A 22,882-nucleotide genomic window follows, 5' to 3' on the forward strand; every position below is an offset into this window, starting at 1 on the left:
GATATGGTGAGTGGTGGAAGCGTAGCGAAATATAGGCAAAATATGGTGGAATGCCTACATTCATTACAATAAGCATAGGGATATCAAAAACATCTCTCTTAACCGTCCAGCAGTAACTGCACTCGACCTTCCCATCTCGGAATCCCAACTGATTCATCCCAGCCTCACCGGCAATCCGACTCTTGCCCCACGCTTGTTTCGGGGATAACTTCATAGACGACGCACCAGAAAGATCGTTTGGGATGACATTGACATTTCCATTGGCATTGACGTTGGTCGCGTTATTGCCACTGCCATTACTGACACCGTTAACTGCTGATGTCGTTCCGTCTCCAGCACCAGCACCAGCGCCATCATTGGCGTCCGTGTCATCGGCAGCGGTGCCACCACCACCAGCAGCAGACACCTCCCCGTTGCTATTCCGAAACAATCCTACCCCATCTTCCTTCGTCTTATACTTCAACAGCTTACACGTAGTCATAACACTACCCCGCGAATCACCAAATGCCAGCTTCGCGAAATCCTCATAGAACTCAATCACACTGTCGTCATCTAGTAATTCAGCGAGGAAGACCGGCTGCGTGCGCCCCGTGGGTAGACTCTGATTGTCCATCACCGTCATCGTTGCGGAGTTGCGCGAGTTATATGTACTGCTACCACGCGACGATACACCAGACGAAGAAGAACCGCCCGTATTGACATTCAAATTCGGCTCCTTGCCCAATAATACCTCCTTCTTCCATCCGGTAAGGATGCTAAACTCTTTTCCCACAGCGGCAATCTCTCCCGTCCGTCGACAAACAATCGTCGGCGTCCCACACGCATCAATGAAATCCTCATATTCCCAGAGTGTGCGCTGAAAACACTTCTCCATAAATATAAGATCGTCTTGGTTTAGCGTCTTGGTCGTGGCGATGAATGAGGGGCGGATGGATGCAAGCGCCTTGGCAATTTGCAGGGTCTTCTGTGGCGAAAAGCGCCGTTGGATGAAGGCCGTCAGGCTGTGGAAGCCACTTGTGTAGGAGTACGGTTCCTTGACGCTTTCGTAGATTGAAGAGGGGCTGCGGTAGCGACGTTTCACACCTACTTGCATGTTTTTGAGGCTGGGGGTCGATATTCGTGGTGGCTGTGGTTGCTGCTGATGTTGGGTATTCGTTGGAGGCATGAGAGTGGTTCTGGATGAGAAATTAACGCTGGGATCATCAAATTGGGTTACTGTTGTCATCTGCGGGCTTTCCGTCGAGCTGGGACTGGCAAAATTCATCGGCGCACTCTCGATGGCGAACGCGTGCGGGTGATCAGCCATCTGGCCTGAGACGCTATTCTGATTGTAGATATTTCGGGAATTGGTCTGGCCTTGCCCAGCCGGATTCCAGTCATTGAGCACCGGGTCGCCGCCAAATAGGAAGGGGGATTGGTTGCTGGAGCCTTCTCCGAAGTTTTGCACCGTAAATGTACCAGAACTACGCCCAATTGATCCGCGCCGGGTGGCAGAGTCGCTGGGCGGAGTGTCTCCGGCTCCCGTAGCCAAATGACCTAGCATTCCGAATTCCAAAGCCCCATACCGATTTCCAAAATTCATGCTGGCAATGTCAAAATTGAACAGTGCAGGGTGACTTGGGTCGAAGAATGTCGGGCCATAGGGATCGGGGTTTTGAGAGGCGCTGGAAGATGGGGTAGTGCCGGAATTTTGCGCCATAGACGGGGAAAGAGTGTGATTTTGCGGATTGGAGGAGAGATCAAAAGTGGGTGACGCGGGGGGCTGCGCTTGGAATGCGCTGGGGTTCATTGTGGCATCCTGCATTACTCTGGAGGGCATGTGCTGGCTTTGTCGCGATTTCGCCTGGGTGTAGACGGTGTTGTAGTTATTGGTAGACGGCGTCGAGAAGAAATTGGTTGAGACATCTTGGTGCGAAGGTTTGTTGTTGCTGTTGGTGTTGGTGCTGTTGTTGTCACTGTTAGAATTGGTACCATTTCGTTGTTGCGAGTTGGTGTTGATTTTATTTCGCGCCGCCTGTGCCTGACTGTAGAGATTTCCTCGAATGCCTGGTATGAGAGCTTCGTTCGGGGCATCATGAAGATATTTAGCTTTCTTCCGTACGCCGTCGTGACATGTATCTTGTAGCCCACGCTTGATACATCGCTGGCAAGGTCGCTCATCCCCTTTTAAAAGTAGTTTCACACCATGTCAGTTTTCAAAATTTCCCCAACAGCAATGCACAACAATTAGTAATAAGAATATTAGTAATAAAATCAAAGTAGAGGAAACTGGAACTATTTTCAATCAACCTCTCTCTGACTGACTTTCTGTCACGGCGTAATGAGCGGCAGGGGTAAGGAGTCAGGGCAGATCAATGATCATCCAACATAAGGATTATAAAATCGAAAGGAGTGAATAGGTAACCCAATTGCTTGAGTGGTGGGGTAAAATGCTAGGAGGAAATCACAAAACAACGAAGATTAACATACCACATGTCAAATGTGCCCTCTGGCAGGCAAAACAAGCTCTCTTCGCCTTCTTCCTCCTTGGGCGAAGAGGGTCTTTGGCGCTCGCATTGTTGGCACTGGCAGCTGTCGATGAAGTGGAAGGTCTCTGATGACCATTTGCAACCATGCCATTGCCAACTCCTTTGCCGTTGGACAGAGGTTGCGGTCGCGACTCGGAGGAGTCCCAGTCTCCGGGGTTGTTGGCCGTTGTCATGGTGTTTCGGGATTCTTGTTCTGCAGGGGTAGTAGTACTAGGAAGCGCCGGGGAGGGTGACGGCGATCCATTTCTGGCGCTGGAGGTCATAATATGCAGATGTGGGGATATAGAGATATATATAGAATATCAATATATATATATTGATTTACCTAGGAGGGTGGGAGGGATGGCTGTGCAAGAGATGTGGGGGGCTAGTAGGGCTAAAAGAAATGCGGTGCGGCGGCAACAGAGAAGAAGGGGGGGGTAGGGGGGGTTTGGGTGGGGGATTTCTACTGTGGCTGCGTCCTGTCGATCGATGCGATGCACACGTTTGTAGTTGGAGCTTTTCTTTCGTCTGCAAATAGCCGAAGGTGTTTTCCTTCCCACCTATCCTTGTGAATTAATATTTACTTATTTATTTTTTTTTTTTCTTTGAAAAGAAATAGAAAACCCATTTATATTCCTCTTTCCATTTTCCCCCTCCTTTTTTATATTTGATTAAAAGGGCAAAGACCCCCCGAATACTAATTTAAAAAAAAAAAAAAGGTTGCATTAAAAGTGAAAGAGATTCTTACTGAGACGTATCAAACCACAAACACCACACTGTGTTGAGACCTGTAGGGTAATGGCTGCTATTGATAAGGCCTTCGAATTAGGGCTGACAGCACCGACACGCACGAGCGGTTCGAGTGTGGTAACACAGCAGCTGTGAGGTGTGCTTCAGCCAAGCAGAGGAACAGCAGAGGAACAGTAGAGAGTGGGATCACGCGACCAACGGCCAGGGCGTTGAGAAATCTGACTGGAGGATCTAACCTAGTGCAACACGCGAGCTGATCGAGTCTAGTCGATTTTGGATGGGCGAGGTGGGGGGAGAGGGGCTTGAGAAGCGAAGGGGGAGACGGCTCGGTGGGGGTAGAGGCGGAGAGAGAGAGAGAGAGAGAGAGAGAGAGTGAGAGTGAGTGAGTGAGAGTGAGGGGGGAGGGGGTGGCAGAGTAAACGAGGTCAACCAAGCTAGGTCAAAACTTGCCGTCAGATAACTCGGGCTGAAGACAGAATCACAGAGGGACAAGGCTGTCACGAACTGACGAAGTCGTAGCGAATGGGCGCGTGGAAAGCGTGGCTGATGGCTGAAAAGTGACGATGCGACATCACAGAGGGGGAACCATGGAACTGACGGTAGTGCAACCTGGAGAAACCCTACGAAGCGGCAGTTGGTGGTTTGTCCGAGGCGGCGATAGGGGAGGGATTGTGATGGGGAGTGCTGTGATTGCGGTTGTGACTGCGATGGTGATGGTAGTCAATATGGGATGGTGGTTATTAGATTAGCTACGGAGAAGCCGGTGGGAATTTTAGATCGTGGTTCAAACAGGGCCGGACGCACGGTGGACGGGAAGGCGGGTAGCGCGCATTGACAGACATAGGGGAGTGTTGATCGGACTGGGGCTAATACGGAGGGATGTAGAGAGGAAGAGGAATCGGCGGCATCAAGAGGGCCGGGGTATAAGGGGGTGGAAGCAGGGTTTGGCGGGCGGGCAGGGAAGAGAAAAGGGCGGGGGTGGAAGATACAGGATGGTGGATGGAGAGGAGCGGGGAGAGAGGGGCCACCAGAGGAATGGAATAAGAGACGGATAAGAGAGCCGAGTTCTATGCGAGCAGGGCGTATGGTAGATGGAATGAGGGAGGAGAAAAAGAAAGGAAGAGAGGAACAGGGAAAAAGCAAAGAAGAGGAGAGAAGAGAGCAATCAATCGGTGACTGACTGACTGACTAACTGTCAGTTCAGCAGCAAGGAAGTTTTTTCCTTCAAGAAAAAGAAAAGAAGAAGAAGAAGAAGAAGAAGAAGAAGGGAAAAAAAAAGACGGTTAAAACACCTGCAGGGGAACAGACAATATCCCAACACTGGAGACTGCAAATGATCAGCTTCAGCTGTGTACGTACGTAAATAAATAAAAAAAATTGGTTCTTCTACTTAAAATATCCTTATTCCCGAGAATTTTCATGTGTCTCGATATCATCTCTATGGAAACAGCCATTCACGAGAGCAAGTTACCCACTGCATGAATACACGAAAACACATATATAAATAAACTACATAATTTACACCGGCATTTTGCTGTTTCTGTCAATCCGTTGCCGCCCATGGCCACCTGATTGATGACAGAGACTGAATTTGTGTGATTATTGTTCAAATCTTCAAGGAGCAACAGGAGGCGTTAACCTTGGAAAATCCACCCCGAGGCTTTTGCATCTCTTAGCAAGACTTGGGACAAAAAGAGCAATCGAGAATGCTTAAGGCAAAGGAGATGCAAAGATGGATAGCCCGTCTTTCACACACTCCTCAGACAATAAGCATGCGGATATGTTTCAACCTTGAAAGCCGAACATTTAACGACGCGGGGAAAGCTTTTCTGGCGATTGAAGAGTTAGGTGTGTGGGGCGGGGGGGGGGGGGAGAGACTCCTAGCCAGTCTCGGATATTATTTCTGCAGATCGCACACTCTCAGAAGAGCTACGATGAAAATGGATGAATGGATCATTTTTGTTTACTGTTCAAGCAGTCGGTTTACAGTTGCGGATTCGGCTCCGGGGCACGCGACATATTCTCGGGTATTAACTAATGGCTCAACCATGGGCCACACACAGCTCGTATCCACGTCTCCCTGTTCCAGATTCATGCCGAGGTCAAGCTCCGACCTGCTTCCGCGCGGGGGTGAAGCAGCGAATTCGGAGCGCCAACCAAACATTCGTCGCAAGCGCTGGGCACGGTTCAATACCTGCATCCCTGTATCGTGCTGGTTAAAACATCCATTAACTAAGAGTATATATAATTCACCATATCGTAGGGACGCAATTTTTCAGCAGAGGCGAGCCTTTCGTTCAAACTGGTTACTTTTTGCTCAGCTTGTGCTCAGCTTGTGATACCCCAGGGAGGGGGGGCCAAAGCCCGTTCCAGCAGAAATGAAAATCCTGACCTCAGTTTCAGCTTTAGAGCTCTGCATCTCTCTCACACAAGGGGCCTTGCGCGCTCTCAAAGTCGCCCGATCAGATCGTCGAATTTCATCACAACTGCCAACATGTCTTTAGAAGGCTCCAAAGTTCCGGTGTCATTTATCCACGTGAGTGTCTCGCAGCAACAGAACAGAAAATAATAATAATAATAATAATAATAATAATAATAATAATAATAATAATAATAATAATAATAATAATAATAATAATAATAATAATAAAAATAAAAATAAAAAGAACAAAAGAAAAAGAAACACATTTAAAAAAGCAATTTAAAGCACTTCCAGATCGCGAGCCAGCATCGCGAAACCGATGAATAGGCTCGATTGGATCAATGACATCGAAGGAACCGTGGGGGAACAGTGAATAAATGGACCAACTACCACCGGCTTCAAGTCCTGTCTCCTGACTCCTCAATGGTTGAAAAGACTTCCCCCTTGACCGCCCTTTTTGTTTTCTTTTCCCATGCCCATGCGTCCCATGTCCATGTGGGAGAGATATGGATATGGGCGTTTTGGTTTCCCCTGTTTTCTTGTCCTTTTGCTTCCCTCCCCGCTTATCTTCACCGTTCTTGCTTTGAACACCACCATTTTTGCACTGTCAATCGCCGTTCCATCCGGTGGCCGAGTAACTAGTTACAGACATGATGTCACGGCTATTTTATGCGTGAATAGCTTCCACGGAGCATGCCCTCGCCCTGGCCATTGGCATGAACGCCTTGACCTTCTTCCCCTCTCCCACTCAATCCACGGAACCCTCTGCGCACCATTTGCTCTAATCAACCATTAACTTCATCTTCCGGTCTGTATCTGAGGGATTCGCCGATCAATTGCCGTTTGTACACACACATGAAGCAGCTCTCTCATGTAAATTCTCAACGGGCAGCAATCCAGCGGACGCAGGCAGTTAAGAAAGTCACTTGAACGATTTGGCATTGAGTTGGTCAGGCCCCCTGTCAGGTGTTAACCTTGAAAGTCCGTCCCAGAATCGGTAATGGTCGTAGAATGGCCGGGTCGCAGAGCCTCTGAGTGCCTCAGTTGCTGAGAAAGAAATGAATTTGCCAGCCTATAAGCGGGATGCGGGCGGGCGGCAGGCCCTAAGGCTCACTCGTGGCTTTTTAGTCCTTTGTGGCTTGTTCACTTGTCAGCAGCTGCGCATAGAAAGAAGCATAGGATCTGGCTCAGACACGATTCGGAAGTTGTTTGCCGTTTTTGACTATCTATATTCCTCCTGTCCGCAGGAATCCAGTTGGGATTTTGACCGGGAATTCAAAGCAACCTATTATTAGGTATTCTTTACATATCTCCCCTCCCAATCCATACTGCGGAATTCCAGGAGAAGTGAAAGCGGGAGAGGAAAAGAAGCAAAAGAAAATTTTTTTAAAGAGAACGGAAACGCAGCCGTTGAGAACAGAATGGAAAACTTTATTTCAGTATAAAGTCAGATCCTCAAAAAAGTGGACATACGGCCGGGCAAAATGCAGATTACACATCTATGCGGTCTTTGCTGGATTTAATGTAAGCAGCTTACATTGTACTAGAGATTGGGGACTAGCCTTTGCCAAAACCATCGCCTCAAGCTCATCACATGTATGTGATGCTGCTACTGTCTAAGAAGCTGTCCTTTTGATTTTGCCCTGATCTTGAAATCCACCATGGCCATGGAGTTGAATAGGGCCGGCATGGCTCTGCTGGCATCCAGAATTCGGCCGAGTTGCCATGGTCCCTGTTGGAAGGAAGAATTCATCAGATTTAAATTATACAGAGGTGTAGACCCTTAAGATCCGATACTCTAGGAGAAGAGGCAACCTGGGTGACCGATTTAGCCTATGGAGGGAGAGATGCGACACAACCGAAGAATACAGCTGAAGCAGAATTTCGAGAAGCGTTATCGAAGAAATGTCTATCGAGATTATGAAACCCAACATATCCCTTTCAATCTACTTCTCTTTTAACCCCCTTCGTCAACCCCCTATTCTGCATGCCGGACTCTGTTTCTTACCACGAGACCTCAAGGACTATGAAGTGTCACAGCACGGAGGCTCTTGAAGACGGAGACGTGCCACAGGAAAACTCTCTGGATCCCTACGAATGCACGAGGAAGCATGCTCCAGCCCACGCACGTCAAACTCGAAATTGACCCCCTTTTTTTCTTTATCTCCCGTCTCTACTTTCCGGGGGACATCCGGTTTGGTCCTTGCATATAATTCCCCCGTCAATCTGCCAGCTTGCCGCCATGCATATACTCCGCTTTAATGCAATATAGAGATGCCAACATATAGCATACGCACATGCGTAGACAATGCTTGATGGTATCCCACCTTGGTATCTCTATCCCATTGGCTGTCCATTGCAATACTTTATGGTTGAAGGTTCGTGTTTGGCGCGGCGCAGTTAAGATAAATCTACCCTTTATCTCCGAGTGTAACCGTTCGAAGTCGTGCAACAGGTCTGAAGTAGACAGTGGGATCTAAATTCTAAATTAATCAAGCACTTGAAAGGAAAATGTGAGATGCAACAACAACAACAACAACAACAACAACACATCTTTTCTTTTACGTTCCCTTTTTCCCTTTATACAACGAAGAGGTTAGTAGATCAGTCATCAGCGGTGCATACCAGTTGCACATCGTACACCGTAAACACCCTCGTTCTCCACACACAACAAAAGCAGGGGGACGACATGACAACTGCAATGAAACCCGCCACAGCCAGCTACAACTGCGGCATATTGTCCAGCTTATATGGATACCGTGGAAGACTCATAGAGAAGTAGAGATGACAATAGCACGGATCCGTTGTTGCTGTCAATTCTGTATTCTGTATGCAAATTAGGACACGGGCAAGAATAAAAACGGGCATTAGCGTTCTTATATCTGGCTCATACATGTGCAATCGGCATGTATTACCATATTCGACGTAGGAAATAAGGCAGAAGGAAGATTTGTTGTACAGGTATAGTATCCACCTTATATGTCGTGCACTCTTCATCCCGTTCATGCATGTGTGCAATGCGCGTAAATGCAGCGTAATGGATTTTGGAATAAAAGGGGTATGTTTAGAAAGAAGTATATAATCAGGTAGTAGATAGGTTCAGTCTTACCCAAGCAAGAAATGAAACGAACCCATGCCCTGATCGAGCAAGTTAATGCGCCATAAGAGAGCTGATCGATGTGATTGTGCAGGAAATTGTGCAGGAAACATAACAGCTCGCCATGCCCAGCTGTTCGATTGCAACTCGCGTAGTTGTGTACTGGCATATTAACTATATTATGCCCCTCAAAGCTCCGCAAATGGATCTGTTCAAGGCTAGATCTAATTCATCTGAAAACCCACTGATCCCTAAACGGTAAAACAATTCGGAAGATTGTTCAGGGACTGAACAGCATATCTGACGCTTGCTTCACTGCAGACAACAAGTCGGAATCAGGGATAAGAGAAATAGAAAGTGTCCGGCAGCCGGTTAGTTAGCTGTCGAACCACAAACAAGATAGGCAAGCTCATAAACAGCAGAATTTTATGAACCAAGAAAAGGAAAAGCAAGTAAACATATCTTTTGCGGTAAACATAGTCTCAGTTGGAAGTATGGCATCCAGGTTGTCGGCCCAACAAATTTCCGAGAGGCTGTCTTCGTCCCTTTTCAAACCGAGTCTTGGCACTCAAAAGCACATTTCGCATCCTCCGTTTCTTCTTCTCTTGCATCTACATTGGAAGCCAACTTTCGAAACCCGCGAGATGACTGCTCAATATCAGAGTCTAGCATCTAGCATTAGAATGGACCTGTGCCTCCTTAATTGGATGCATGCATGTTTTACAGCGCTAAAATTGCGGTGTTCACATTCATGGATACGCTGATAGCAGTCTCCCAAGTGCATTGTTAACAAGAATGAGAGAAAACTCATGCAATGGTGTGCACTGAAGCCCAATCTTCAGAGATATGGGTCTGGGTGCATGGATGCTGTGATCCCTGTTGGGGATAATGTGAGTGGTCCACGCGAAGAGCTTCCGCGCTGGTGATATCGGTGCCGGCTGGCCTGTCGCTATCCCTAACTAAAGGGAAAATAGAATCAGCTTTTGTGGAAGGGTGTCGGATATTGGAGAACAAATTTTTACTATGTCAGGATCAATCCCGCTCGCGATCATTTATCCGCTCTGCAAACCGGCGGGTGGCGTTGGGACTCGAAGGAATAAGTGTTTTTTTTAATTCAATGGTATCGTTTGGATTTTATACCACGAAGTTCGCTTTTGTTAACATATGGTGGCAGAGAACCTTAGCTGTTTAGCGTGCACATGCTTCGGTGTCTTGATATAACTGTTGTTGCTGGTAACTGCCATCCTGTAAACCGGGGAATCAAACGGACAAAAAAAAAAACCAGGGACGCCTGAGTACCCAATTCACACGATGCGTCAGCTTGGGTCACAAACCTAAAAGCTGACTGCCGGCATTCCTCCAATGACCTAGAAAATATATAAACATGGTTCTTGTGTTCATCGCTGTTGCTGCTCATGCAGTTTCTGCTGTGTATGTATGCGCCAATATGGCTATATCCATACGAATGAACCCAGTTGTCAATCTGGACGTCACGACAACCGCTCCATAAGCCTTTCTGTCCTAGACCCCCTCTTGTCCACGTTACTAGACATGGAGTATTGCTGGGGCCATTGTAGCGTCTAAGTGATTATCTCACCACCGGTGATACTTCAATGAGACTACGGTCCCATTTTTCCACTTGCTGGACCACTCATGAGTCTTGAGAGCAGCATTCATGCTTAATCTGCGGGAAGCTTTGGCCAGGACTACCCGCGGATACCTCGGTTCCGAATTGTGCTTCCAATTTCTCGTGTCGGCAAAGGCCATGAAAGCCTTGTGCCGTTGCTTTCCCCCAAGACTCCAGGTCACTTCGGTTAGACGTATATTAATGCGTAGGTTGTCTGCCCCTCGCATCATCCCCCCATAGACTAGCCGCGGCAAAAACAAAAGACCCTTACAAGATGAATCCACGATTCTATCAACTGAACTCCCAACACCCATCAAAAACTGATGACGCAATTCATACCAGCATAACTGCACGTTATGTTGACACTTTCCTTTTATTGACGTGGCGATTTCCTGTGGACGCCGCACACATGGATCTCGAAAGCTTTAATGTCTCCTTGCCAGATCACTCTCGAATCAAATTGTCTGTGACCCCGCGCTCCCGTTTGTTCTTCTTTTCGCGAGGGGAAAGAGGAGAGCTGGAGGTGGGGGAGGATCTACAGTACACAGTCACAATAGGTGGAACAAGCGGAAGAGGCCGAGGAAAACCCGCTAATAATTTTCTGTTCCAGACAATTTTGCCCAAAACCATGCATATTAGTCAAATAAAATGGGGAAGGACTGTTGACTGAGGTTTAAAAGATATCAGGTACGGGACCACATCAAAGTTGAAACAGAGCACGGATCAGAAAATCAGCATGCTCTCTTAAACGTCATCCAATTCTCTCTTCAAAGGTAACATGGAGTTGTGTTCGTTCGGTTTCGAGAGCCGGCGTCATCAATAATTTAATCAGCGAAGACTAACCCCCATGTTCGGGTAAGGGTATCCGATAGATATCAGCAGACGACAGATGATCCCTAGTTTGTTCGTTCGGCTTGAAAATTCGAACTTCTTAGTGAAATATTATAACTCTGAAGCTTTTATAGTAGCTCCCAAGGGAAGCGAAGATCTAAGTTATGTTCGATCGGGAGTCAAAGCTCGATCACTAGTGTGGAACAGGAAAAAGGGGCTATCTCTTTTACGGGCCTTATCTGAGAAACAGAGTTCCAGCATTTTCAACCCGAGGATTAGTTACTTGGCGGGAAACCAAAATTGTCCTGAAGTTTAACCTTCACATTTGGAGGTTTATCTCAAACTGTACCATTATTGTTCAGGACCTGAACCTGACTCCGATATCCTTGTTCCATCAGCCATGCTCTTCCAGCTTATATGAGTTTATGTTACTTTCAGATCTATATGCCCTGAAATTTCGGGATGGCCGTGGCACAAACTCTGGAACTAATTGTGGATAAAAAACTTGCGCCTGGTGAAATATCTGACTACCAGTACTTTACATACCCCCCTCCTTTCCAGTTGTGCTGAAATGCTACTACTAAATAGGATGTGCAAGAATCTTAACTGATACATGGACGCAGAATCGATCTATCATATATATCGATCCTATCCTCTTCGTTTCCTGTACAAGGCCATTGTAAAAGCACAGATCAGACAGCTCAGCTGGCATCGACTGGGTTTTGGAGGTTCCATCACCCCACTTCCAGCAAAGGTCTGGAACTATGATAGAGGGGTGCTGGACAAACCAACTAAAGAATACTAGAGGCAGACTACTCCGTACACTGATTTGATCTTGAATCCTAATTTCTCTAGTTCATATGCAAGTGCGGGAACCATGCGTAAACTCAAATGTCTCGACATCTCAAATTGACTGCAGATAAATTTTCTGTCCATACCCTGTTCGTATCGACATTGGCCTCAATTGAAATCATCTCGTCAAATCACAAAGACTGCCATGTTTATCCTCGGTCTCCAACATAGCCTTATCCTGCGGGAAAAAGCAAAGACGGCTATAACAGATCGAAGTTACGGAAGGAATTGTCATCCTGCGATATCAACTAGCAGCCATTGCAGCGATGCAAGTATTCCAAGCCACCAAGCGAAGAAAAAACAAAGAATGGAAAGGATAATAAGGTTCATGCAACGTAACCACGTCGTGATAAACCAACAAATAAACTTATCTTATCAGTTGCCCCGCCTTTCGCGAAATTTCTGCTTGAAGACTTGAAAAAGAGGGATGGTTAAGAGGATGTGATTCATGTGTTTCCACTTTGAATTTTCATTTGAGGAGATGCACCGGAAACGAGCGGGGAAGCACAACTGCAGGCGCACATGACATTAGGAATACCTTAAATTTGAGGATACGCACAGCATCATCGAGATGAAATGAATAATGGAGGGGATGGCGGGGTTGAATGTATCCCAGTTTGTAAGAAATCCATCCCGCTTTCACATTTTCCACAACACAGACATCCGGGGAGTTCATGTTCGACAGCCTGAAGGCTCGGAAAGTTCACGGTTTGACCAAAATTCATTGGAGCTGCGTATCCTGCACCGGGGAGGCTAAAGTCGGAAACGAATTAGGCGGTTCTAGATTGATTGTTGGTCGTCAAGGAAGGGAGTGTGTCATTTGAGAGGAAACACATTCCCCGGTTGGAGCCTGGTATCCCCCAGCCCTGACCCAACCAGGGAAACGAAAGGGATAACTTTCTTCTTGAGAAGTTCTTGTACATCTTTTTGCTGCTCATTTAGGTGAAGCCTCGAAAAAAGATTCTTCCCACCAGAAGCAGAGCTCTTCGATATAACTACTGGTGGGGGAAGTGGGAAGAGTGGTCTACCTGCACAACCACGTCATATTGCATTCATTGTCGGCTGGATCAGAAAGCTGGAGATAGAAGCGATGCGATAATGTGTGGCTCAGCTGAATCTTTTACTGAAGGTGCCGTTGATCTGTTCGTCTCATGTCGGATTTCTTGACACTGGCGTAACCTCTTTCCCTGTCTGCCAGCATGAACATCCATTCAAGGATAATCAGTTTAGCTCACGGCACTCCTGTCTTGCGCCAGCCCCGGGTTTCTGTACGACTTTCAATTTTTCAGCCTAATCCCCAAAGTTCTCCTGCATGCATGGAATTGGGAACAGGTCTCTTAGGTTGAGGCTGGGAGGGTTCTCTGACTGGATATTCACGGGAATCCTTGTGAGTAAAACCTTCAGCCTCTAGCACTACAAGAAATACATCTTGGTTGGCCTCTGGTCTATAAAATGCCGGCTCATATCCTCGCAGTTTTTCAAATTAGAACATTCTCTATTGATTTTACGAAAATCTGATCTCAATTGATTGCCTCCAGTTATATTCCTTAGCATTTATATCAATCAGGCTTAAGTTGTGGAGACGCAATGGCGCCCATTCCAGTTACGGGTGTCCAGTCTGGAAATGGCCCTCGTGGTGAAATTCCTCTTCGTCTAGAAATCCATGAATTGCAAAAGGATGTCCCCAAATGGAGTCTTTACGTCCTTGCATTGAGGATCTTTTACGATAGACCTCCAGAGCACCCCAAATCATACTTTCAGATTTCAGGTAGGACTTTAGGCCGCAGATTTTCTACGGTTGCCTCCCTGAGCTAACGTGGACTTCAGGGATTCATGGAATGCCATATCTGCCATGGAACGGTGAAGAGGTTCCTAAAAATGGACCAAAACCAACAGGCTATTGTACCCATAGCACCGTTCTTTTTCCGAGTTGGCATCGCCCATATGTTGCTCTCTACGAGGTACTTCACTCCTTTTGCCATGTGCTTTGTGGTAACAATCTGCAAAACTAATGGAACCCAGCAATGCATCCAAGAAATAATAGCCACTGAGATCTTTCCAAAAATACCCACGAGTGACAAAGATTATGAGAAGTATAAAACAGCGACTGAAACCTTTCGGATCCCCTACTGGGATTGGGCGCTTCCTCCTCCAGACTCACAGCAGGAGGTTATAAACAAGTGGCTCCCTCCGACCTCTCAGGAAAAGGAAGTTCCAAACTTGGTCCCTGGCTTCCCCGAGGTGATAGACAACCCACTCTATCAGTATTCCTTAAAGCCAGACGGGAAGAAGACAACATGGGGTGACTATGGTGTTGGTACACTGCAAGTCGGACCCACCGAAGATGTAGAGGTGAGTTTCTTGTCTTTTCCCCCTTCACGACCAGTTCGCTAATGTAAACAAGTATGGAGATTGCGTCGGCCTCAGTAGGTGCCCCGAAAAAAAATATTACTTCACCAAACAGGAGGCCGAGGCCGCTGGCATAATGTGGACGCAAGACTTCCCCCAGAAATGGCGCGACGGAGAAATATTGACTTACGAGGTATACAAGAACTTCACAAACACTCTGCCTTGGTTCATTCCAGGCACCCCAGATATTTCAAAGAAGGACCATGATGCAGCCGAAAATATTTGGCGTCTATTCAACTATTCTTTGACTTACCCGGCTTTTGCCACTAACGGTGATCTTCCAAAAACCGAAGACGAGGTAAAAACAAAACACTGGTATCAGAGTTTGGAATCAATTCACAATAATGTCCACCTTTTTGCTGGTGGTGATAACAATGGACACATGGCACAAGTCCCTGTTGCTGCTTTTGATCCATTTTTCTGGCTTCACCATGCGTGAGTTGCTTCTGCTACCATCAACTTTTGGAAGAAATATTAATCGAGTTTCGGCACAGCAACGTCGAGCGATTCTACTCAATATGGCAATTTTTGAACAGTGATAAATGGTTTGAAGACACGACAGAGATTCTGAAAGATGCATCTGGAAACATGCTGAACGACAAGGGCGAAGTTGTTGAGAAGGAAGAAGATGCAATGCGTATTACTGTTGGCCCAACCACTCCACTTGCACCTTTCCGCAACAAACAGGGTAATTTCTATAACTCAAACGGCGTGCGCGATTGCACAGTATTCAATTATACTTACCCAGAGCTGCAAACCTGGAACTATCCGAATAAGGGCGAACACGAGATCGCAATATGGTCTACAATCAACCGGTTGTACGCTGGCTATAAAACAACTCTCCTCAAAACCAGAAAGACAACCAGCACCGAAACTCTTGAAGTTGTCATCAATGTCAGCTTCTACAAGTATGTTATTCTCCCCCAATTTGGGACATCTTTTCTCTTCCAGTTGCTAAGAAGATACAGGTTCCTCTTTTCCGGCATGCCTTTTAATGTGAAGATATACCTTCAGCATGGTGATAAGAAAGATCCTTCAAAGGATTTGATCGGCAACGTGTATAACTTTAGCGCCCCTTCAACTGCCGGTGGGAAAGAAGTTTGCTCCAACTGCACAATCCTTGAGTTGAGCAGTGCTACTTGTACCGCCCAGCTGGTCATCAGCCATTTGTTAAGATTCTTCCCTCTTTATCCGGGTGACGAAAACATCGATATCGAAAACGGTGATCAGGTTGAGAATTTCCTGAAGAAGCGCCTTTATGTTCAGGTTGTCACGGTGAGCGTCGACATATTTATTTTGCTCTATGGGTGTAATGTTCTAGGCTAATTCTGGATCACCAGTCGACCGGAAGGGAAATAGTTCCCCCCAATACAAAGGATAACAAACCCGCCATCACTGTGGCTATCGCCCACTGTAAAGCCAGATACTCGGCTGACATTACAAAGAGAACCGAATTCAACCCATTGCACAACTTCGTTTCCCTGGCAGGTGACGTTGCTGAGCTTTTGGTCGTTGGTACAGGTGCCCTAGTCCTGTCGGCCACTGGTTCTATTCTCGGGACTATTAATCCTGAAGGAAAGGTGGCTCTCAGGGATGGTGCTACTAAGAGCCTTAAAGATGTATCCGGTATCTCCAATAGAGGGGCGAAGGATCTCGTCGACCTGGCAGGCGGCTTAGCCACGAGCGCATTAACCACGGGACTCAACGTTCTCGGTGGCGGTAAAAAAGACAATCAAGGCGGAAGAGGCGGCGGGCTTGGACTGTTTTGATTTGGGAGAAACTACTGCAATGGATGATAGTGAATGAATTTCGGCAGTTGTGTCCCAAATTTGGAAACGATCACACTAACTTGGAAATGCTATAACTATTTCACTTTTTCCAAAGTATTTTCTATCTCGGGGTACTCGACATCTCCACGCTCCTTTATTGAAAGTTGACATGACCCCAAATCATTTTCCAGTGCCCCTTGTGTACGACAGTATTCAGGTACAGCTCCGGGGATGAGCTATGTACTTAATACACTATGACCAATTGCAGCAAATGGTTTTTATCTTTGGCTTTCTCTCCTGTAGTACAGGTATAATGTGCAGAGGTGTTATCATTTAAAACAGGAATAGGTCACCAGTAGAAGTCGTAAAATGGTCACGGACTGGACTCTTCAGCTGTTGATTAGACTAGTTAACCAAACATGGAACAAGTTGCTCAGGTAATTTCTTACAACCCTTGCCATACGAAAGTCTTGGAAGCAGTGATGTATAACTATAGATGAAACTGAATTAAACCTCTCTCTAAGAGAGCGCACGTTCAAGTACAACAGACATATCCATATAAAGTATACATTAGGAACATAAGGAATTGATAGGAATTGATATATGTCCTTGACATGTGCAGGAGTAAATATGTTATTATCTACATCAAAAAGTCTAGAGGAAAGAGTAAAAGACAACTTCGCCTTGACTCTATTTTTCCAATGCCAAAACCGATGTCAATAATTACATGAGTTGTGACACAACGATGCATGCTTGCAGTTGTTTTATTATTATCATTAGTTATATCTGTAACGCCATCAACAGCCAGCTAAAGATAAGCAATTTTTTGCTCGTTAGCCATTAGCATTCGCGAATCGACTCTTCTTTCGTATCTGTTTGCCGTAACAGAAAAATATGTAGCTATAATCAGAGGATACACATGTTAGCCTGATGAATATTTGCCAGATTTGGGTCAGCGTTTCTCTTTGCCTCATGGAGGGAGCCGATGCTGCTACCAGAACCGATCATTCTGAACTCGAAAATATTGGAGCAATCCGTATATCGAGCAGATGAGATGTGGGGTGGTGTACACATGATCCACGACATGGGAGAGGTCTATGCACAGTTACATGTACCGTGCATCCGGATCGTGTGTCTGCGTCAAAGGGTCACCAGCGACATATGAATTGCACACAAATGCTATATTTGCAAAAGATCGTATTACTTCATACTTACGGGAAAGGAGCCATTGCGATGGTCAAGAAGGCCAGCAGTGTGGAAGCCCAGTTAAAGCCGAGTCGGTTATACACTATACCATGCATTAGTTATAATTGCTTATGAACTGGTAGTTCTGTGTGCGGACTAAGACAGGGAAAATCCTTCCGTGTATCATTGAAGCATGAAAATACAAGAAAAACAAGGGCTGGAGATCAGCCATTGCACCAACGTACGTACACTGTATTCCAAATAAAGGAAAGACGGCGCCAAAACTACACCGTAGAAAACAGTTTGCTGCGAGAGCACTGGCAGCGTAGAGGGGATATGCATCGACGAGGAATGTGAAAATGCCGGAGTAGACAAGAACAGTCCTGTAGTTCATAGGTTTAGGTAGATAGCCCATAATAGTCAGCTCAAATCATTTGTAGTAACATCGTTTTGCATCCTGATCAGTTATACCGAAAATCAAGGGTAGTCAAAGCTCGATTTTTTTTTTTTTTAGTAAGAAATGTATGAAATTGATAGAACTCACCCCAGGCCAAATCCGGCGCTTCCAATTATTGGCACGATCCAGTGCACATGTTGGAATATCGTCCAGGCGAAAATTAAAATGCCGATAGATACAAGTGGAGCACCGGCAATTGCTGAAACAAGATCCGTTACAAAGTATATCTAGAATAGAATAACTTTGTCAAACTGTAACTTACCTGGAGGAAGCCTCCACTCCGGTTCGAATTCTCCCAGTTCACAAATCATGTTCTCCCGCTTGCGAACTAATCGAGCGTAATTCCTCCGCCAGAGTGGGTCACTCAAGATGGCCAACATCATTCCAATAAAAATGCCCAGAAAACTTAATCCAACCTGGGAAACAGTAAACCCATGGATTGTCATGAATACCAGCTGGAAAGAACCAAAGAAGAGATAAAGAATACCTAACAGAATGGCTGAAAGGATGCAGAGATTCAAGCACATGGGCTCCAGTGTTAAAAGCAGCATCGGTCTGTACACAGAGCGCAGGATTGTCTGGAAAACGGACCGCTTTGTTATTTCAATGGTGGCCTTCCAGCGTTCATCACCAGTTTCCCGCCTGAGTTTGATAGCTTTGCGCCGGAGCAGCCTTTTAAGCGTTAGTCACACACAAGAAATCCAGCGATGTATATTGGATTTCTTAAACGTACACAGGATGATAGGTCTCGGGAACTATCACAATAATACAAATGAGGATGGAGCCTGACCATATCAATATCATATAAAATGTCCATCGCCTGCAAAAGATATCAGATTCCAATTGCTTGAAAATGTGGAGCTGGCACTACATACCACGTAGTATATTGAGATATAAACCCGCCCAACCTAGGGATTCATATTAACGATCGTAGCCACATGGAAATTTCACCCAAGACATTCTTACAAAAGGCCCAGTTCTGGCCCAAATAATGGACTTGCAGTGTAGATCAACATCGGCGCACCAAGCTCATGGCGAGCAAACATATCGCCAATGGTGGCCCCCGCCACGCTCAGGAAAGCACTTCCTGAAATTCCGCTGAAAAGCCTCGCGATGAGCAGAGTCTGGATATTTTGGGCTACGGCGCACGGAATAAGCCATATCAGGAAAAAGGAAAACGACGTAATGTATATTATCCTCCGTCCATAAAGCTAGCATATAAGGTTTTTCAGAATAGTGCCCTCGCAATCTCAGTATACAGAATTGAACCTACTGACCTCTGATAAAGGTGCCAAAACCAGTGGTCCGAGCCCAAGCCCTAAGATAAAAAAGGACAGCCCAAGGGTGGTAACAATCCGCGAGCTATGAAATTCGTTCATTACTTGCGTATACGTCATGGCGTAAATCGAAGAGGTACAGGTCCTGAAGCATGAGGACTCAATTAGTGTCAAAAATCTGACTTGTACATGCTGGACGGGAATTGGAGAAAAAGGAATGGATACATACACACAGATGGAGCCAAAGGACACCACCAACACGATGAGCCATTTCCTTCCCAAACTCCTATTCCGCGGATTCCCGGGGTCATCATATCCATCCCAGTTCACGATATATTCACTTTCGGGGTCGGTCGGCAGTTCGTCCTCCTTATCTTCCTCCTCAGGCTCCTGAAGCCTACCGTTTTGAACGGCAGGATGGGAATATCCGTCCGACAGCGAATAGACTCGACTCATTGAACGGGAGCCCCCTGTGCTCGCTTCGCTAAACGACCGTTGGATGGATGAAAGGGAGGTCTGTGTCTCTAGTCTCAAAGATCGATCCTCAACTCTCGATTTTGCCCGTCGAATTGGTTCAAAATACGTTTCATGCTGGTCCCTGGGCGGACCCTTATCCTTATCCAGATTTTCTTCATATTCCTTTGTCTCCTTATCGTATTCCTTCGCCCTGTTAGAGGGTCCTTCTGAAGGTTCTTGCATCTCTTGGAACAGTTGTTCAAACGACACTCATACAGTAATTTTCTTGAAGGGTCGGAAGGGTTCGCCGGGACTCTACATCCCAGGGAATGAATGTCTCACCAACGAGAACGAACGGTGATGCAGAACTTTTATGCTTTGTTGGCAAGATTAAATAAACGAAATCTCCAGAATATTAGGACCTAGAGGCGCCAAGGCCGAGTCACTTTTCCAGGAAACAAATTGTGGAGTACGGAGCTTGTTTTGCTCGGGGTAGGGAAGTCAGCGGGGGATATAAAGCTTCCGAGTCGTTGAACGACAGCAGCAATGCTTGAGCTCATACCAATATCAACCCATGATAGGAGGAAAATGACATGATCCGTTTTCAGCCGAACCTTGTTAAAGACTTGCACAATAAAACTATCTATGACAGGAAATTTCGCCATCGACGGCCCGGCAAAGAACTAAAACAGGATAAAAATAAAGTGCTGCTCTACTACTTCTTCAACATTTTTTTGGCAATGCCATTTCAATTACCAAGGTTGTCTGCCGAAACAACGCCGACGATGACTTCATCAGCATTGGATCAGACTCGCTTCCTAGGAAAGGACGGTAAAAACAATAATAGGACCCCCGGGATTACACAGAGGCTACCTTGCCTGTTGCTATGCAATTCCGAGATCCAAATCAGTTTTCAAAATTAAAATAACTCCGGATATAAAAATGATGCTTACTCGAGTCCCGCACAACTCCGTAGTTGGGTGGTTTTTAGTTACCAAAAAGTCCCCTTCGTCTAGGCAAAAATTGTTTGCCATGTTTGCTCCCAGGATTCTTAGTCATCCATAAACCTTAACTAGTTAGTTAGTTAACGTTTAGTTAGTTAACTTAAACGTAATTCCCCATTGAGTGAAAGATTAAATAACTGTAGCCCAACTAACTAGATTTTAACCTGAAATATCTACACTCAACAACAACTAATTAATTTAATTTAATGGACACTAGGATTAGGACATCTTGTTCTCTTATGACCAGACAAATTGCAGTTGCTGCACTGTTGTGGAGCTCCTGAGTGCAGATGAGAGTCTGCTGGCTGAGGCTTGCAAGATTGAATGACAGGCTGTTCAACGGGCTCAGTAGATGGAATAACAAGATCCTGAGCTTCCTGTCTAGTTAGACCCTCTTCAGATTGAATCTGATGATTAGATCTCTTTCATTTTTGCTTCGCAATCTCATTGGTGTTGAATATATCCTGATATTGCTTCTTCATAATAGTGGTGTTGACCATTCTATATTCACAGGCCTTGATAATTTGATCAAGCCCTTCTTCCAAGCCATGAGGGGAATTTTCAAGGCGTTGTCCCATAAGATTCTTGACCTTATCTGCTTGCTTATGAAATTGCCGTGGGTTGCTAGGTGTTTGAAGTATTCAGGATGACCCTGAGTTGCTGGATCAACTACTTAGGGGGGGGTAGGAGTTCAGAGCTGAATATCCAGTTGCTGGACAATCTGATCAGGTTCAAATGAGGCTATTCCAGTTGCCATGAAGCCACTTTGAATTTTCTGAGTCTTTAAAGGCCTCTGTATGTGCTGCAGGATAGGCATCTAAGAAGTCATTCTTTTTAATAGTATTGAATTCAAGCTGCATGCATTTTTCCACCAAGCCTCCATATGCCCATTTTAAAACAGCAAAAACACTAACGTCCAGAGGCTGTAGAAGGTGGGATGAATGTGCTGGCATGCAGAGAGGAATAATCTTATTATCCTTGCAAAGCTGATCAAATTTCAGGATAAGATGACTGCCATACCCATCTAAGATAAGAAGAATATGAGTGCCAATTCTACATGAATTGGCAGTAGGGATAAACACTTTAGTAAGCCATTTCATCCCTATTTCATCTATAGTCCAGTCATATGGCAAGCCTTCAAACCAGCCTTTTTGAAGATTCTGAGCTTTCAGAATAATGTATAGAGGTAGGGCCCAGCCTAACCATACAGCATTTAATCAGTCTTGACATCCAGTTCTTGCCAACGCAGTAAGGGGTAGAGGTGGATTGTCATTGAGTAAGAAGATGGTTGGCCATATTCTCTGCAAAGGCTGGCCAGGGAGGTAATCCTTGTTTAGATAGACCTAGCACCCATTCAACTACCAGATTCTCTTCAGCCTCAGTCAGCTTAGTTAAAATTTGCACATAAATTCATGTGTGCAGACCAGCCCTTCAGTCAATGATATAAAGTAGTGTAGGGAACATTGAATAAGTGTGCAGCTTCAGCAGTTGAGGTTATTTCTTGCTTTTTAATAGCAGATATCACAAGTTCAATTCTTCCCTCTATTTCTATAGAGTTTCTTGCTTTTTTATTAGAAATTGGTGGCATAATTGCACATTGAAGTGATGAGTTAGGAAATTGAAACTATTTAATTTAATCTTTCACTCAATGGGGAATTTCGCTCGATGGGGAAATTATGTTAACTAACTAATAACTACTCCGCAGTTAAAGAAGAACTGTTGAAACCTTTCACATCTTCATTTCTTCCGCAACGCAATGGATGTGTTGTTTTCTCTCTCTCGTACTACCCGCCCGCTGAAGAACGGCATATATATCCATTACCATGCATCCCGGTTACACTGGCAAGTCTCAAATTCTTTCTTATGCAGCCGTTCTATTTACTCTGTAACTAGCTGAGCCAAGTATCCACGCACATCATTCGAGCAACAGCTCCTGATCAAGTTTATTGGTAACCATGATATTTACCTCTTGTTTACTGTGCCCGCCGTGCATTAACAAAGGGGACTCCAGGAATTCGTTTCCAGTCTAGAGGATAATCTGACCGAATGGCAGCTTGGTTGATTGCAGGGGTTGCTAACTGCGAGAACGACTATATATGGTGGATAATATATTATGTGATCGAAGGGTTATCTACGGTAAAGTCTTGTCGTCTATAAAGCGTTGTCATCTCCAGCCCTATCAAACCCTATCACATGTGCCTGATAGACTAGTCGCCTTTTACACTTGAAGCTCCTT

At 45.6% G+C, this 22,882-nt stretch overlaps 5 protein-coding genes across 5 annotated transcripts in view; 2 read left to right on the forward strand and 3 right to left on the reverse strand.

Moving 5' to 3' along the window:
• Positions 1-2,791, reverse strand: part of PADG_03802 (uncharacterized protein) — a gene marked incomplete at both ends in the record, with an annotated part of 3,005 nt that extends 214 nt beyond the window's left edge. The window contains 2 exons of the mRNA XM_010760882.1: positions 59-2,163; positions 2,470-2,791. Coding sequence (XP_010759184.1) covers positions 59-2,163; positions 2,470-2,791 — 2,427 coding nt within the window. The remainder of the gene's footprint in view (positions 1-58; positions 2,164-2,469) is intronic.
• A 2,517-nt stretch (positions 2,792-5,308) lies between these two features.
• Positions 5,309-6,055, forward strand: PADG_03803 (uncharacterized protein; the record flags this gene model as incomplete). Its single annotated transcript, XM_010760883.1, has 2 exons — positions 5,309-5,445; positions 5,968-6,055. The coding sequence occupies 2 exons, from the start codon at positions 5,309-5,311 to the stop codon at positions 6,053-6,055; spliced, it is 225 nt and encodes a 74-aa protein (XP_010759185.1).
• A 3,531-nt stretch (positions 6,056-9,586) lies between these two features.
• On the reverse strand, positions 9,587-10,546 carry PADG_03804 (uncharacterized protein; the record flags this gene model as incomplete). Its single annotated transcript, XM_010760884.1, has 2 exons — positions 9,587-9,734; positions 10,377-10,546. The coding sequence occupies 2 exons, from the start codon at positions 10,544-10,546 to the stop codon at positions 9,587-9,589; spliced, it is 318 nt and encodes a 105-aa protein (XP_010759186.1).
• A 3,130-nt stretch (positions 10,547-13,676) lies between these two features.
• Positions 13,677-16,267, forward strand: PADG_03805 (uncharacterized protein; the record flags this gene model as incomplete). The annotated part of the gene is made up of 7 exons (XM_010760885.1): positions 13,677-13,857; positions 13,917-14,050; positions 14,112-14,441; positions 14,554-14,933; positions 14,993-15,406; positions 15,467-15,773; positions 15,839-16,267. The coding sequence occupies 7 exons, from the start codon at positions 13,677-13,679 to the stop codon at positions 16,265-16,267; spliced, it is 2,175 nt and encodes a 724-aa protein (XP_010759187.1).
• A 1,211-nt stretch (positions 16,268-17,478) lies between these two features.
• PADG_03806 (uncharacterized protein) lies at positions 17,479-19,885 on the reverse strand (the record flags this gene model as incomplete). Its single annotated transcript, XM_010760886.1, has 9 exons — positions 17,479-17,555; positions 17,702-17,835; positions 17,997-18,108; positions 18,172-18,581; positions 18,643-18,729; positions 18,785-18,817; positions 18,876-19,120; positions 19,187-19,331; positions 19,416-19,885. The coding sequence occupies 9 exons, from the start codon at positions 19,883-19,885 to the stop codon at positions 17,479-17,481; spliced, it is 1,713 nt and encodes a 570-aa protein (XP_010759188.1).
• Positions 19,886-22,882: the final 2,997 nt, after the last annotated feature.

This window comes from Paracoccidioides brasiliensis (genome assembly GCF_000150735.1).
Source record: "Paracoccidioides brasiliensis Pb18 unplaced genomic scaffold supercont2.4, whole genome shotgun sequence".
Classification (NCBI taxonomy): domain Eukaryota; kingdom Fungi; phylum Ascomycota; class Eurotiomycetes; order Onygenales; family Ajellomycetaceae; genus Paracoccidioides; species Paracoccidioides brasiliensis.